At 50.3% G+C, this 13,740-nt stretch overlaps 1 protein-coding gene across 1 annotated transcript in view; it reads right to left on the bottom strand.

Moving 5' to 3' along the window:
* The window catches only part of LOC136438374 (uncharacterized), an 80,698-nt gene that overhangs the window by 18,948 nt on the left and 48,010 nt on the right, over nucleotides 1–13,740 (bottom strand). Inside the window, exons 94-128 of the mRNA XM_066433143.1 lie at nucleotides 13,466–13,722; nucleotides 13,066–13,343; nucleotides 12,578–12,849; nucleotides 12,255–12,454; nucleotides 11,892–12,051; nucleotides 11,504–11,760; nucleotides 11,104–11,381; nucleotides 10,697–10,887; nucleotides 10,293–10,492; nucleotides 9,930–10,089; nucleotides 9,542–9,798; nucleotides 9,142–9,419; nucleotides 8,654–8,925; nucleotides 8,331–8,530; nucleotides 7,968–8,127; nucleotides 7,580–7,836; nucleotides 7,180–7,457; nucleotides 6,692–6,963; nucleotides 6,369–6,568; nucleotides 6,007–6,166; nucleotides 5,619–5,875; nucleotides 5,219–5,496; nucleotides 4,812–5,002; nucleotides 4,408–4,607; nucleotides 4,045–4,204; nucleotides 3,657–3,913; nucleotides 3,257–3,534; nucleotides 2,850–3,040; nucleotides 2,446–2,645; nucleotides 2,083–2,242; nucleotides 1,695–1,951; nucleotides 1,295–1,572; nucleotides 807–1,078; nucleotides 484–683; nucleotides 121–280 (exon numbers count right to left, since the gene is read on the bottom strand). Coding sequence (XP_066289240.1) covers nucleotides 121–280; nucleotides 484–683; nucleotides 807–1,078; nucleotides 1,295–1,572; nucleotides 1,695–1,951; nucleotides 2,083–2,242; nucleotides 2,446–2,645; nucleotides 2,850–3,040; nucleotides 3,257–3,534; nucleotides 3,657–3,913; nucleotides 4,045–4,204; nucleotides 4,408–4,607; nucleotides 4,812–5,002; nucleotides 5,219–5,496; nucleotides 5,619–5,875; nucleotides 6,007–6,166; nucleotides 6,369–6,568; nucleotides 6,692–6,963; nucleotides 7,180–7,457; nucleotides 7,580–7,836; nucleotides 7,968–8,127; nucleotides 8,331–8,530; nucleotides 8,654–8,925; nucleotides 9,142–9,419; nucleotides 9,542–9,798; nucleotides 9,930–10,089; nucleotides 10,293–10,492; nucleotides 10,697–10,887; nucleotides 11,104–11,381; nucleotides 11,504–11,760; nucleotides 11,892–12,051; nucleotides 12,255–12,454; nucleotides 12,578–12,849; nucleotides 13,066–13,343; nucleotides 13,466–13,722 — 7,926 coding nt within the window. The remainder of the gene's footprint in view (nucleotides 1–120; nucleotides 281–483; nucleotides 684–806; nucleotides 1,079–1,294; nucleotides 1,573–1,694; nucleotides 1,952–2,082; nucleotides 2,243–2,445; nucleotides 2,646–2,849; nucleotides 3,041–3,256; nucleotides 3,535–3,656; nucleotides 3,914–4,044; nucleotides 4,205–4,407; nucleotides 4,608–4,811; nucleotides 5,003–5,218; nucleotides 5,497–5,618; nucleotides 5,876–6,006; nucleotides 6,167–6,368; nucleotides 6,569–6,691; nucleotides 6,964–7,179; nucleotides 7,458–7,579; nucleotides 7,837–7,967; nucleotides 8,128–8,330; nucleotides 8,531–8,653; nucleotides 8,926–9,141; nucleotides 9,420–9,541; nucleotides 9,799–9,929; nucleotides 10,090–10,292; nucleotides 10,493–10,696; nucleotides 10,888–11,103; nucleotides 11,382–11,503; nucleotides 11,761–11,891; nucleotides 12,052–12,254; nucleotides 12,455–12,577; nucleotides 12,850–13,065; nucleotides 13,344–13,465; nucleotides 13,723–13,740) is intronic.

Raw genomic sequence — 13,740 nt, 5'->3', positions numbered from 1 at the left:
GACGAAGGGAGATAGCAACTGAGTTAGGCATCTCATCAACGATTACAACTAGATAAGAGAGGGTATACGTAAAGGATGAAGGTTTGAACGTTTGCAAAGAAGTCTCAAAGTAGCACCCACCACCATCACAATTTCTGTCGGGTAGGCAGCGACAGTCCCACGTGCCGTCTTCCAAGCTCCAGAACAAGCCATCTTCGCAGACGACTTGTTGACAGCTGATATCATTCTGTCCACGACAGCTACAAGTCTGACCGTTTGCTTCGCTCCATTCAGCGCCCAACTACAAGACAAAGGCACATGTTATGGAATCGTCAACTCAGCCAGATTCCTCATGACTCTAGCAACTGTAACTCTGAGACTTTTCTCAGCTCTGACAGCTAGCGATTCCTACCAAAACAGAAAAGGTAGAGTTTCAGAGGTCGCACAAGAGACCACGCAGTGCATACTCTCTAACAAGCAATTTTTAAAAAAGGGAGAACTGACCGGGTAGTAGATGCCGTCCTTCAGACAACCGCACTGCTCCTGTGGAACGCAGACTTCACCGCTGAGGACAAAGCCGAGGTCACACTCACACGCCTCCTTACAAGGGATCTGGCACTGGTGTGGTGCCGCCACGTCCGTGCAGGTACCCGGGCAGGCACTTGCACAGCTGGTGTAGTGACTGTTTACTGGACATGCCAGCGCTGATGGATAAAGAAAAGACAGTCGGAATCAATCAGTCGACTTCTAGCTATGGTGACATAATGGACGACAGACGTAAGAAATATGGAACATGCCAAGGCTTAGTGTCCACTTTGGGTACTTACGACATATTGTTGGTGTTCTCCAATCGCCCAAATCTATTCCCAGTGCAGAGCATGCTTGCACGTAGGCCTCCAAGCTCTGACAGAGCAGTTCCAAACTGCCTTGGTACTCGCAGACGTCGTAGACACAGGCATCATAGTAGACACCCGGATCAACCAGGCTGTGACAAGCCTGGAAGTCTTCCATGATCTTGCCACAGCGTTGGTCGCTCTCGATGATGGCCTGTAGCCCTGGCTCACAGTTAGGCTCGACGATCACAACTTCGTCAGGACAGCTGAAACATAATTGTCACGACATCAGGATAAATCGACCCAACCTTCCTACATAGAAAGAAGTTTACTTGCTGGTCTAGCGGTCAGCCAGGCCAGGCCATTTATTTCTCATGCTACATGTAGAGACGTAAGGAAACGCTTTTCTGAACTCAGCTTTATACTCTGTGCTTGTCCCAAAGACGGCATCGTGTCTCTCCAGAAAAGACCTCGATACCCACCTTGTGTTGGTCTTCCAGCTATTGCCCCACTCGTTGGCATCGATAGCCATGCTTCCGTCCGACTTGAGCATGTCGTCTGTTTTGTCGCCGTTGAAGTTGCCACAAAGACCCTGTGTGGTGTTGAAGTAGACTGGTGGTACGACGACTTCTAGGCGATGGTTTCCGTCGAAGGACACCCTGAGTCCAAAGGTTGTGCTGAGCACGACGTTGGGTCCACTCAATTGTATGTCGATGCCCTGCGCCAGGTGGACCGGAGGAGTGACCTGCAGGCCGTTCAGCTGTAGAGACCAATTGAGGGACAAACGTTTAGTTCACCAAGTAACCAAACACGCGCTTTCTAAGAAACAAAGGTCTTTCAAGGAGAAAAGAAGTGCCAAAGAAGTCGTGCAGGCGGACTTACCGTCACAATGCGCCCTTGTCCCAAGATGACAGTATGTTGATAGATGGATATGCGTGCGCTGTCTGTGTAAGATACACGGTCGGAGCCTCTTCTGTCGTTGGTAGCCTGGATCTCAAAGCCTGGAAGTTGATCGCTCTGTCGACTGGCCTTGCTGAGAATGTAGGTGCATGCACCCTGGTAATTCAGGTTCCTTCCGTCGTAGGTGATGTAGTGAGGATCGCCCCAGCTAACGCAAATGGCTTCGACTGGGCCGCGTACTATTGCATGAGACGAAGGGAGATAGCAACTGAGTTAGGCATCTCATCAACGATTACAACTAGATAAGAGAGGGTATACGTAAAGGATGAAGGTTTGAACGTTTGCAAAGAAGTCTCAAAGTAGCACCCACCACCATCACAATTTCTGTCGGGTAGGCAGCGACAGTCCCACGTGCCGTCTTCCAAGCTCCAGAACAAGCCATCTTCGCAGACGACTTGTTGACAGCTGATATCATTCTGTCCACGACAGCTACAAGTCTGACCGTTTGCTTCGCTCCATTCAGCGCCCAACTACAAGACAAAGGCACATGTTATGGAATCGTCAACTCAGCCAGATTCCTCATGACTCTAGCAACTGTAACTCTGAGACTTTTCTCAGCTCTGACAGCTAGCGATTCCTACCAAAACAGAAAAGGTAGAGTTTCAGAGGTCGCACAAGAGACCACGCAGTGCATACTCTCTAACAAGCAATTTTTAAAAAAGGGAGAACTGACCGGGTAGTAGATGCCGTCCTTCAGACAACCGCACTGCTCCTGTGGAACGCAGACTTCACCGCTGAGGACAAAGCCGAGGTCACACTCACACGCCTCCTTACAAGGGATCTGGCACTGGTGTGGTGCCGCCACGTCCGTGCAGGTACCCGGGCAGGCACTTGCACAGCTGGTGTAGTGACTGTTTACTGGACATGCCAGCGCTGATGGATAAAGAAAAGACAGTCGGAATCAATCAGTCGACTTCTAGCTATGGTGACATAATGGACGACAGACGTAAGAAATATGGAACATGCCAAGGCTTAGTGTCCACTTGGGGTACTTACGACATATTGTTGGTGTTCTCCAATCGCCCAAATCTATTCCCAGTGCAGAGCATGCTTGCACGTAGGCCTCCAAGCTCTGACAGAGCAGTTCCAAACTGCCTTGGTACTCGCAGACGTCGTAGACACAGGCATCATAGTAGACACCCGGATCAACCAGGCTGTGACAAGCCTGGAAGTCTTCCATGATCTTGCCACAGCGTTGGTCGCTCTCGATGATGGCCTGTAGCCCTGGCTCACAGTTAGGCTCGACGATCACAACTTCGTCAGGACAGCTGAAACATAATTGTCACGACATCAGGATAAATCGACCCAACCTTCCTACATAGAAAGAAGTTTACTTGCTGGTCTAGCGGTCAGCCAGGCCAGGCCATTTATTTCTCATGCTACATGTAGAGACGTAAGGAAACGCTTTTCTGAACTCAGCTTTATACTCTGTGCTTGTCCCAAAGACGGCATCGTGTTTCTCCAGAAAAGACCTCGATACCCACCTTGTGTTGGTCTTCCAGCTATTGCCCCACTCGTTGGCATCGATAGCCATGCTTCCGTCCGACTTGAGCATGTCGTCTGTTTTGTCGCCGTTGAAGTTGCCACAAAGACCCTGTGTGGTGTTGAAGTAGACTGGTGGTACGACGACTTCTAGGCGATGGTTTCCGTCGAAGGACACCCTGAGTCCAAAGGTTGTGCTGAGCACGACGTTGGGTCCACTCAATTGTATGTCGATGCCCTGCGCCAGGTTGACCGGAGGAGTGACCTGCAGGCCGTTCAGCTGTAGAGACCAATTGAGGGACAAACGTTTAGTTCACCAAGTAACCAAACACGCGCTTTCTAAGAAACAAAGGTCTTTCAAGGAGAAAAGAAGTGCCAAAGAAGTTGTGCAGGCGGACTTACCGTCACAATGCGCCCTTGTCCCAAGATGACAGTATGTTGATAGATGGATATGCGTGCGCTGTCTGTGTAAGATACACGGTCGGAGCCTCTTCTGTCGTTGGTAGCCTGGATCTCAAAGCCTGGAAGTTGATCGCTCTGTCGACTGGCCTTGCTGAGAATGTAGGTGCATGCACCCTGGTAATTCAGGTTCCTTCCGTCGTAGGTGATGTAGTGAGGATCGCCCCAGCTAACGCAAATGGCTTCGACTGGGCCGCGTACTATTGCATGAGACGAAGGGAGATAGCAACTGAGTTAGGCATCTCATCAACGATTACAACTAGATAAGAGAGGGTATACGTAAAGGATGAAGGTTTGAACGTTTGCAAAGAAGTCTCAAAGTAGCACCCACCACCATCACAATTTCTGTCGGGTAGGCAGCGACAGTCCCACGTGCCGTCTTCCAAGCTCCAGAACAAGCCATCTTCGCAGACGACTTGTTGACAGCTGATATCATTCTGTCCACGACAGCTACAAGTCTGACCGTTTGCTTCGCTCCATTCAGCGCCCAACTACAAGACAAAGGCACATGTTATGGAATCGTCAACTCAGCCAGATTCCTCGTGACTCTAGCAACTGTAACTCTGAGACTTTTCTCAGCTCTGACAGCTAGCGATTCCTACCAAAACAGAAAAGGTAGAGTTTCAGAGGTCGCACAAGAGACCACGCAGTGCATACTCTCTAACAAGCAATTTTTAAAAAAGGGAGAACTGACCGGGTAGTAGATGCCGTCCTTCAGACAACCGCACTGCTCCTGTGGAACGCAGACTTCACCGCTGAGGACAAAGCCGATGTCACACTCACACGCCTCCTTACAAGGGATCTGGCACTGGTGTGGTGCCGCCACGTCCGTGCAGGTACCCGGGCAGGCACTTGCACAGCTGGTGTAGTGACTGTTTACTGGACATGCCAGCGCTGATGGATAAAGAAAAGACAGTCGGAATCAATCAGTCGACTTCTAGCTATGGTGACATAATGGACGACAGACGTAAGAAATATGGAACATGCCAAGGCTAAGTGTCCACTTTGGGTACTTACGACATATTGTTGGTGTTCTCCAATCGCCCAAATCTATTCCCAGTGCAGAGCATGCTTGCACGTAGGCCTCCAAGCTCTGACAGAGCAGTTCCAAACTGCCTTGGTACTCGCAGACGTCGTAGACACAGGCATCATAGTAGACACCCGGATCAACCAGGCTGTGACAAGCCCGGAAGTCTTCCATGATCTTGCCACAGCGTTGGTCGCTCTCGATGATGGCCTGTAGCCCTGGCTCACAGTTAGGCTCGACGATCACAACTTCGTCAGGACAGCTGAAACATAATTGTCACGACATCAGGATAAATCGACCCAACCTTCCTACATAGAAAGAAGTTTACTTGCTGGTCTAGCGGTCAGCCAGGCCAGGCCATTTATTTCTCATGCTACATGTAGAGACGTAAGGAAACGCTTTTCTGAACTCAGCTTTATACTCTGTGCTTGTCCCAAAGACGGCATCGTGTCTCTCCAGAAAAGACCTCGATACCCACCTTGTGTTGGTCTTCCAGCTATTGCCCCACTCGTTGGCATCGATAGCCATGCTTCCGTCCGACTTGAGCATGTCGTCTGTTTTGTCGCCGTTGAAGTTGCCACAAAGACCCTGTGTGGTGTTGAAGTAGACTGGTGGTACGACGACTTCTAGGCGATGGTTTCCGTCGAAGGACACCCTGAGTCCAAAGGTTGTGCTGAGCACGACGTTGGGTCCACTCAATTGTATGTCGATGCCCTGCGCCAGGTGGACCGGAGGAGTGACCTGCAGGCCGTTCAGCTGTAGAGACCAATTGAGGGACAAACGTTTAGTTCACCAAGTAACCAAACACGCGCTTTCTAAGAAACAAAGGTCTTTCAAGGAGAAAAGAAGTGCCAAAGAAGTTGTGCAGGCGGACTTACCGTCACAATGCGCCCTTGTCCCAAGATGACAGTATGTTGATAGATGGATATGCGTGCGCTGTCTGTGTAAGATACACGGTCGGAGCCTCTTCTGTCGTTGGTAGCCTGGATCTCAAAGCCTGGAAGTTGGTCGCTCTGTCGACTGGCCTTGCTGAGAATGTAGGTGCATGCACCCTGGTAATTCAGGTTCCTTCCGTCGTAGGTGATGTAGTGAGGATCGCCCCAGCTAACGCAAATGGCTTCGACTGGGCCGCGTACTATTGCATGAGACGAAGGGAGATAGCAACTGAGTTAGGCATCTCATCAACGATTACAACTAGATAAGAGAGGGTATACGTAAAGGATGAAGGTTTGAACGTTTGCAAAGAAGTCTCAAAGTAGCACCCACCACCATCACAATTTCTGTCGGGTAGGCAGCGACAGTCCCACGTGCCGTCTTCCAAGCTCCAGAAGAGGCCATCTTCGCAGACGACTTGTTGACAGCTGATATCATTCTGTCCACGACAGCTACAAGTCTGACCGTTTGCTTCGCTCCATTCAGCGCCCAACTACAAGACAAAGGCACATGTTATGGAATCGTCAACTCAGCCAGATTCCTCATGACTCTAGCAACTGTAAATCTGAGACTTTTCTCAGCTCTGACAGCTAGCGATTCCTACCAAAACAGAAAAGGTAGAGTTTCAGAGGTCGCACAAGAGACCACGCAGTGCATACTCTCTAACAAGCAATTTAAAAAAAGGGAAAACTGACCGGGTAGTAGATGCCGTCCTTCAGACAACCGCACTGCTCCTGTGGAACGCAGACTTCACCGCTGAGGACAAAGCCGAGGTCACACTCACACGCCTCCTTACAAGGGATCTGGCACTGGTGTGGTGCCGCCACGTCCGTGCAGGTACCCGGGCAGGCACTTGCACAGCTGGTGTAGTGACTGTTTACTGGACATGCCAGCGCTGATGGATAAAGAAAAGACAGTCGGAATCAATCAGTCGACTTCTAGCTATGGTGACATAATGGACGACAGACGTAAGAAATATGGAACATGCCAAGACTAAGTGTCCACTTTGGGTACTTACGACATATTGTTGGTGTTCTCCAATCGCCCAAATCTATTCCCAGTGCAGAGCATGCTTGCACGTAGGCCTCCAAGCTCTGACAGAGCAGTTCCAAACTGCCTTGGTACTCGCAGACGTCGTAGACACAGGCATCATAGTAGACACCCGGATCAACCAGGCTGTGACAAGCCTGGAAGTCTTCCATGATCTTGCCACAGCGTTGGTCGCTCTCGATGATGGCCTGTAGCCCTGGCTCACAGTTAGGCTCGACGATCACAACTTCGTCAGGACAGCTGAAACATAATTGTCACGACATCAGGATAAATCGACCCAACCTTCCTACATAGAAAGAAGTTTACTTGCTGGTCTAGCGGTCAGCCAGGCCAGGCCATTTATTTCTCATGCTACATGTAGAGACGTAAGGAAACGCTTTTCTGAACTCAGCTTTATACTCTGTGCTTGTCCCAAAGACGGCATCGTGTCTCTCCAGAAAAGACCTCGATACCCACCTTGTGTTGGTCTTCCAGCTATTGCCCCACTCGTTGGCATCGATAGCCATGCTTCCGTCCGACTTGAGCATGTCGTCTGTTTTGTCGCCGTTGAAGTTGCCACAAAGACCCTGTGTGGTGTTGAAGTAGACTGGTGGTACGACGACTTCTAGGCGATGGTTTCCGTCGAAGGACACCCTGAGTCCAAAGGTTGTGCTGAGCACGACGTTGGGTCCACTCAATTGTATGTCGATGCCCTGCGCCAGGTTGACCGGAGGAGTGACCTGCAGGCCGTTCAGCTGTAGAGACCAATTGAGGGACAAACGTTTAGTTCACCAAGTAACCAAACACGCGCTTTCTAAGAAACAAAGGTCTTTCAAGGAGAAAAGAAGTGCCAAAGAAGTTGTGCAGGCGGACTTACCGTCACAATGCGCCCTTGTCCCAAGATGACAGTATGTTGATAGATGGATATGCGTGCGCTGTCTGTGTAAGATACACGGTCGGAGCCTCTTCTGTCGTTGGTAGCCTGGATCTCAAAGCCTGGAAGTTGATCGCTCTGTCGACTGGCCTTGCTGAGAATGTAGGTGCATGCACCCTGGTAATTCAGGTTCCTTCCGTCGTAGGTGATGTAGTGAGGATCTCCCCAGCTAACGCAAATGGCTTCGACTGGGCCGCGTACTATTGCATGAGACGAAGGGAGATAGCAACTGAGTTAGGCATCTCATCAACGATTACAACTAGATAAGAGAGGGTATACGTAAAGGATGAAGGTTTGAACGTTTGCAAAGAAGTCTCAAAGTAGCACCCACCACCATCACAATTTCTGTCGGGTAGGCAGCGACAGTCCCACGTGCCGTCTTCCAAGCTCCAGAACAAGCCATCTTCGCAGACGACTTGTTGACAGCTGATATCATTCTGTCCACGACAGCTACAAGTCTGACCGTTTGCTTCGCTCCATTCAGCGCCCAACTACAAGACAAAGGCACATGTTATGGAATCGTCAACTCAGCCAGATTCCTCATGACTCTAGCAACTGTAACTCTGAGACTTTTCTCAGCTCTGACAGCTAGCGATTCCTACCAAAACAGAAAAGGTAGAGTTTCAGAGGTCGCACAAGAGACCACGCAGTGCATACTCTCTAACAAGCAATTTTTAAAAAAGGGAGAACTGACCGGGTAGTAGATGCCGTCCTTCAGACAACCGCACTGCTCCTGTGGAACGCAGACTTCACCGCTGAGGACAAAGCCGAGGTCACACTCACACGCCTCCTTACAAGGGATCTGGCACTGGTGTGGTGCCGCCACGTCCGTGCAGGTACCCGGGCAGGCACTTGCACAGCTGGTGTAGTGACTGTTTACTGGACATGCCAGCGCTGATGGATAAAGAAAAGACAGTCGGAATCAATCAGTCGACTTCTAGCTATGGTGACATAATGGACGACAGACGTAAGAAATATGGAACATGCCAAGGCTTAGTGTCCACTTGGGGTACTTACGACATATTGTTGGTGTTCTCCAATCGCCCAAATCTATTCCCAGTGCAGAGCATGCTTGCACGTAGGCCTCCAAGCTCTGACAGAGCAGTTCCAAACTGCCTTGGTACTCGCAGACGTCGTAGACACAGGCATCATAGTAGACACCCGGATCAACCAGGCTGTGACAAGCCTGGAAGTCTTCCATGATCTTGCCACAGCGTTGGTCGCTCTCGATGATGGCCTGTAGCCCTGGCTCACAGTTAGGCTCGACGATCACAACTTCGTCAGGACAGCTGAAACATAATTGTCACGACATCAGGATAAATCGACCCAACCTTCCTACATAGAAAGAAGTTTACTTGCTGGTCTAGCGGTCAGCCAGGCCAGGCCATTTATTTCTCATGCTACATGTAGAGACGTAAGGAAACGCTTTTCTGAACTCAGCTTTATACTCTGTGCTTGTCCCAAAGACGGCATCGTGTCTCTCCAGAAAAGACCTCGATACCCACCTTGTGTTGGTCTTCCAGCTATTGCCCCACTCGTTGGCATCGATAGCCATGCTTCCGTCCGACTTGAGCATGTCGTCTGTTTTGTCGCCGTTGAAGTTGCCACAAAGACCCTGTGTGGTGTTGAAGTAGACTGGTGGTACGACGACTTCTAGGCGATGGTTTCCGTCGAAGGACACCCTGAGTCCAAAGGTTGTGCTGAGCACGACGTTGGGTCCACTCAATTGTATGTCGATGCCCTGCGCCAGGTTGACCGGAGGAGTGACCTGCAGGCCGTTCAGCTGTAGAGACCAATTGAGGGACAAACGTTTAGTTCACCAAGTAACCAAACACGCGCTTTCTAAGAAACAAAGGTCTTTCAAGGAGAAAAGAAGTGCCAAAGAAGTTGTGCAGGCGGACTTACCGTCACAATGCGCCCTTGTCCCAAGATGACAGTATGTTGATAGATGGATATGCGTGCGCTGTCTGTGTAAGATACACGGTCGGAGCCTCTTCTGTCGTTGGTAGCCTGGATCTCAAAGCCTGGAAGTTGATCGCTCTGTCGACTGGCCTTGCTGAGAATGTAGGTGCATGCACCCTGGTAATTCAGGTTCCTTCCGTCGTAGGTGATGTAGTGAGGATCTCCCCAGCTAACGCAAATGGCTTCGACTGGGCCGCGTACTATTGCATGAGACGAAGGGAGATAGCAACTGAGTTAGGCATCTCATCAACGATTACAACTAGATAAGAGAGGGTATACGTAAAGGATGAAGGTTTGAACGTTTGCAAAGAAGTCTCAAAGTAGCACCCACCACCATCACAATTTCTGTCGGGTAGGCAGCGACAGTCCCACGTGCCGTCTTCCAAGCTCCAGAACAAGCCATCTTCGCAGACGACTTGTTGACAGCTGATATCATTCTGTCCACGACAGCTACAAGTCTGACCGTTTGCTTCGCTCCATTCAGCGCCCAACTACAAGACAAAGGCACATGTTATGGAATCGTCAACTCAGCCAGATTCCTCATGACTCTAGCAACTGTAACTCTGAGACTTTTCTCAGCTCTGACAGCTAGCGATTCCTACCAAAACAGAAAAGGTAGAGTTTCAGAGGTCGCTCAAGAGACCACGCAGTGCATACTCTCTAACAAGCAATTTTAAAAAAAGGGAGAACTGACCGGGTAGTAGATGCCGTCCTTCAGACAACCGCACTGCTCCTGTGGAACGCAGACTTCACCGCTGAGGACAAAGCCGAGGTCACACTCACACGCCTCCTTACAAGGGATCTGGCACTGGTGTGGTGCCGCCACGTCCGTGCAGGTACCCGGGCAGGCACTTGCACAGCTGGTGTAGTGACTGTTTACTGGACATGCCAGCGCTGATGGATAAAGAAAAGACAGTCGGAATCAATCAGTCGACTTCTAGCTATGGTGACATAATGGACGACAGACGTAAGAAATATGGAACATGCCAAGACTTAGTGTCCACTTTGGGTACTTACGACATATTGTTGGTGTTCTCCAATCGCCCAAATCTATTCCCAGTGCAGAGCATGCTTGCACGTAGGCCTCCAAGCTCTGACAGAGCAGTTCCAAACTGCCTTGGTACTCGCAGACGTCGTAGACACAGGCATCATAGTAGACACCCGGATCAACCAGGCTGTGACAAGCCTGGAAGTCTTCCATGATCTTGCCACAGCGTTGGTCGCTCTCGATGATGGCCTGTAGCCCTGGCTCACAGTTAGGCTCGACGATCACAACTTCGTCAGGACAGCTGAAACATAATTGTCACGACATCAGGATAAATCGACCCAACCTTCCTACATAGAAAGAAGTTTACTTGCTGGTCTAGCGGTCAGCCAGGCCAGGCCATTTATTTCTCATGCTACATGTAGAGACGTAAGGAAACGCTTTTCTGAACTCAGCTTTATACTCTGTGCTTGTCCCAAAGACGGCATCGTGTCTCTCCAGAAAAGACCTCGATACCCACCTTGTGTTGGTCTTCCAGCTATTGCCCCACTCGTTGGCATCGATAGCCATGCTTCCGTCCGACTTGAGCATGTCGTCTGTTTTGTCGCCGTTGAAGTTGCCACAAAGACCCTGTGTGGTGTTGAAGTAGACTGGTGGTACGACGACTTCTAGGCGATGGTTTCCGTCGAAGGACACCCTGAGTCCAAAGGTTGTGCTGAGCACGACGTTGGGTCCACTCAATTGTATGTCGATGCCCTGCGCCAGGTTGACCGGAGGAGTGACCTGCAGGCCGTTCAGCTGTAGAGACCAATTGAGGGACAAACGTTTAGTTCACCAAGTAACCAAACACGCGCTTTCTAAGAAACAAAGGTCTTTCAAGGAGAAAAGAAGTGCCAAAGAAGTTGTGCAGGCGGACTTACCGTCACAATGCGCCCTTGTCCCAAGATGACAGTATGTTGATAGATGGATATGCGTGCGCTGTCTGTGTAAGATACACGGTCGGAGCCTCTTCTGTCGTTGGTAGCCTGGATCTCAAAGCCTGGAAGTTGATCGCTCTGTCGACTGGCCTTGCTGAGAATGTAGGTGCATGCACCCTGGTAATTCAGGTTCCTTCCGTCGTAGGTGATGTAGTGAGGATCTCCCCAGCTAACGCAAATGGCTTCGACTGGGCCGCGTACTATTGCATGAGACGAAGGGAGATAGCAACTGAGTTAGGCATCTCATCAACGATTACAACTAGATAAGAGAGGGTATACGTAAAGGATGAAGGTTTGAACGTTTGCAAAGAAGTCTCAAAGTAGCACCCACCACCATCACAATTTCTGTCGGGTAGGCAGCGACAGTCCCACGTGCCGTCTTCCAAGCTCCAGAACAAGCCATCTTCGCAGACGACTTGTTGACAGCTGATATCATTCTGTCCACGACAGCTACAAGTCTGACCGTTTGCTTCGCTCCATTCAGCGCCCAACTACAAGACAAAGGCACATGTTATGGAATCGTCAACTCAGCCAGATTCCTCATGACTCTAGCAACTGTAACTCTGAGACTTTTCTCAGCTCTGACAGCTAGCGATTCCTACCAAAACAGAAAAGGTAGAGTTTCAGAGGTCGCTCAAGAGACCACGCAGTGCATACTCTCTAACAAGCAATTTTAAAAAAAGGGAGAACTGACCGGGTAGTAGATGCCGTCCTTCAGACAACCGCACTGCTCCTGTGGAACGCAGACTTCACCGCTGAGGACAAAGCCGAGGTCACACTCACACGCCTCCTTACAAGGGATCTGGCACTGGTGTGGTGCCGCCACGTCCGTGCAGGTACCCGGGCAGGCACTTGCACAGCTGGTGTAGTGACTGTTTACTGGACATGCCAGCGCTGATGGATAAAGAAAAGACAGTCGGAATCAATCAGTCGACTTCTAGCTATGGTGACATAATGGACGACAGACGTAAGAAATATGGAACATGCCAAGACTTAGTGTCCACTTTGGGTACTTACGACATATTGTTGGTGTTCTCCAATCGCCCAAATCTATTCCCAGTGCAGAGCATGCTTGCACGTAGGCCTCCAAGCTCTGACAGAGCAGTTCCAAACTGCCTTGGTACTCGCAGACGTCGTAGACACAGGCATCATAGTAGACACCCGGATCAACCAGGCTGTGACAAGCCTGGAAGTCTTCCATGATCTTGCCACAGCGTTGGTCGCTCTCGATGATGGCCTGTAGCCCTGGCTCACAGTTAGGCTCGACGATCACAACTTCGTCAGGACAGCTGAAACATAATTGTCACGACATCAGGATAAATCGACCCAACCTTCCTACATAGAAAGAAGTTTACTTGCTGGTCTAGCGGTCAGCCAGGGCAGGCCATTTATTTCTCATGCTACATGTAGAGACGTAAGGAAACGCTTTTCTGAACTCAGCTTTATACTCTGTGCTTGTCCCAAAGACGGCATCGTGTCTCTCCAGAAAAGACCTCGATACCCACCTTGTGTTGGTCTTCCAGCTATTGCCCCACTCGTTGGCATCGATAGCCATGCTTCCGTCCGACTTGAGCATGTCGTCTGTTTTGTCGCCGTTGAAGTTGCCACAAAGACCCTGTGTGGTGTTGAAGTAGACTGGTGGTACGACGACTTCTAGGCGATGGTTTCCGTCGAAGGACACCCTGAGTCCAAAGGTTGTGCTCAGCACGACGTTGGGTCCACTCAATTGTATGTCGATGCCCTGCGCCAGGTTGACCGGAGGAGTGACCTGCAGGCCGTTCAGCTGTAGAGACCAATTGAGGGACAAACGTTTAGTTCACCAAGTAACCAAACACGCGCTTTCTAAGAAACAAAGGTCTTTCAAGGAGAAAAGAAGTGCCAAAGAAGTTGTGCAGGCGGACTTACCGTCACAATGCGCCCTTGTCCCAAGATGACAGTATGTTGATAGATGGATATGCGTGCGCTGTCTGTGTAAGATACACGGTCGGAGCCTCTTCTGTCGTTGGTAGCCTGGATCTCAAAGCCTGGAAGTTGATCGCTCTGTCGACTGGCCTTGCTGAGAATGTAGGTGCATGCACCCTGGTAATTCAGGTTCCTTCCGTCGTAGGTGATGTAGTGAGGATCGCCCCAGCTAACGCAAATGGCTTCGACTGGGCCGCGTACTATTGCATGAGACGAAG

This window comes from Branchiostoma lanceolatum, chromosome 7, assembly GCF_035083965.1.
Source record: "Branchiostoma lanceolatum isolate klBraLanc5 chromosome 7, klBraLanc5.hap2, whole genome shotgun sequence".
NCBI classification, from domain to species: domain Eukaryota; kingdom Metazoa; phylum Chordata; class Leptocardii; order Amphioxiformes; family Branchiostomatidae; genus Branchiostoma; species Branchiostoma lanceolatum.
Note: the sequence above shows the minus strand (reverse complement) of the source record. Positions and strands in the feature narration are given on the sequence as shown.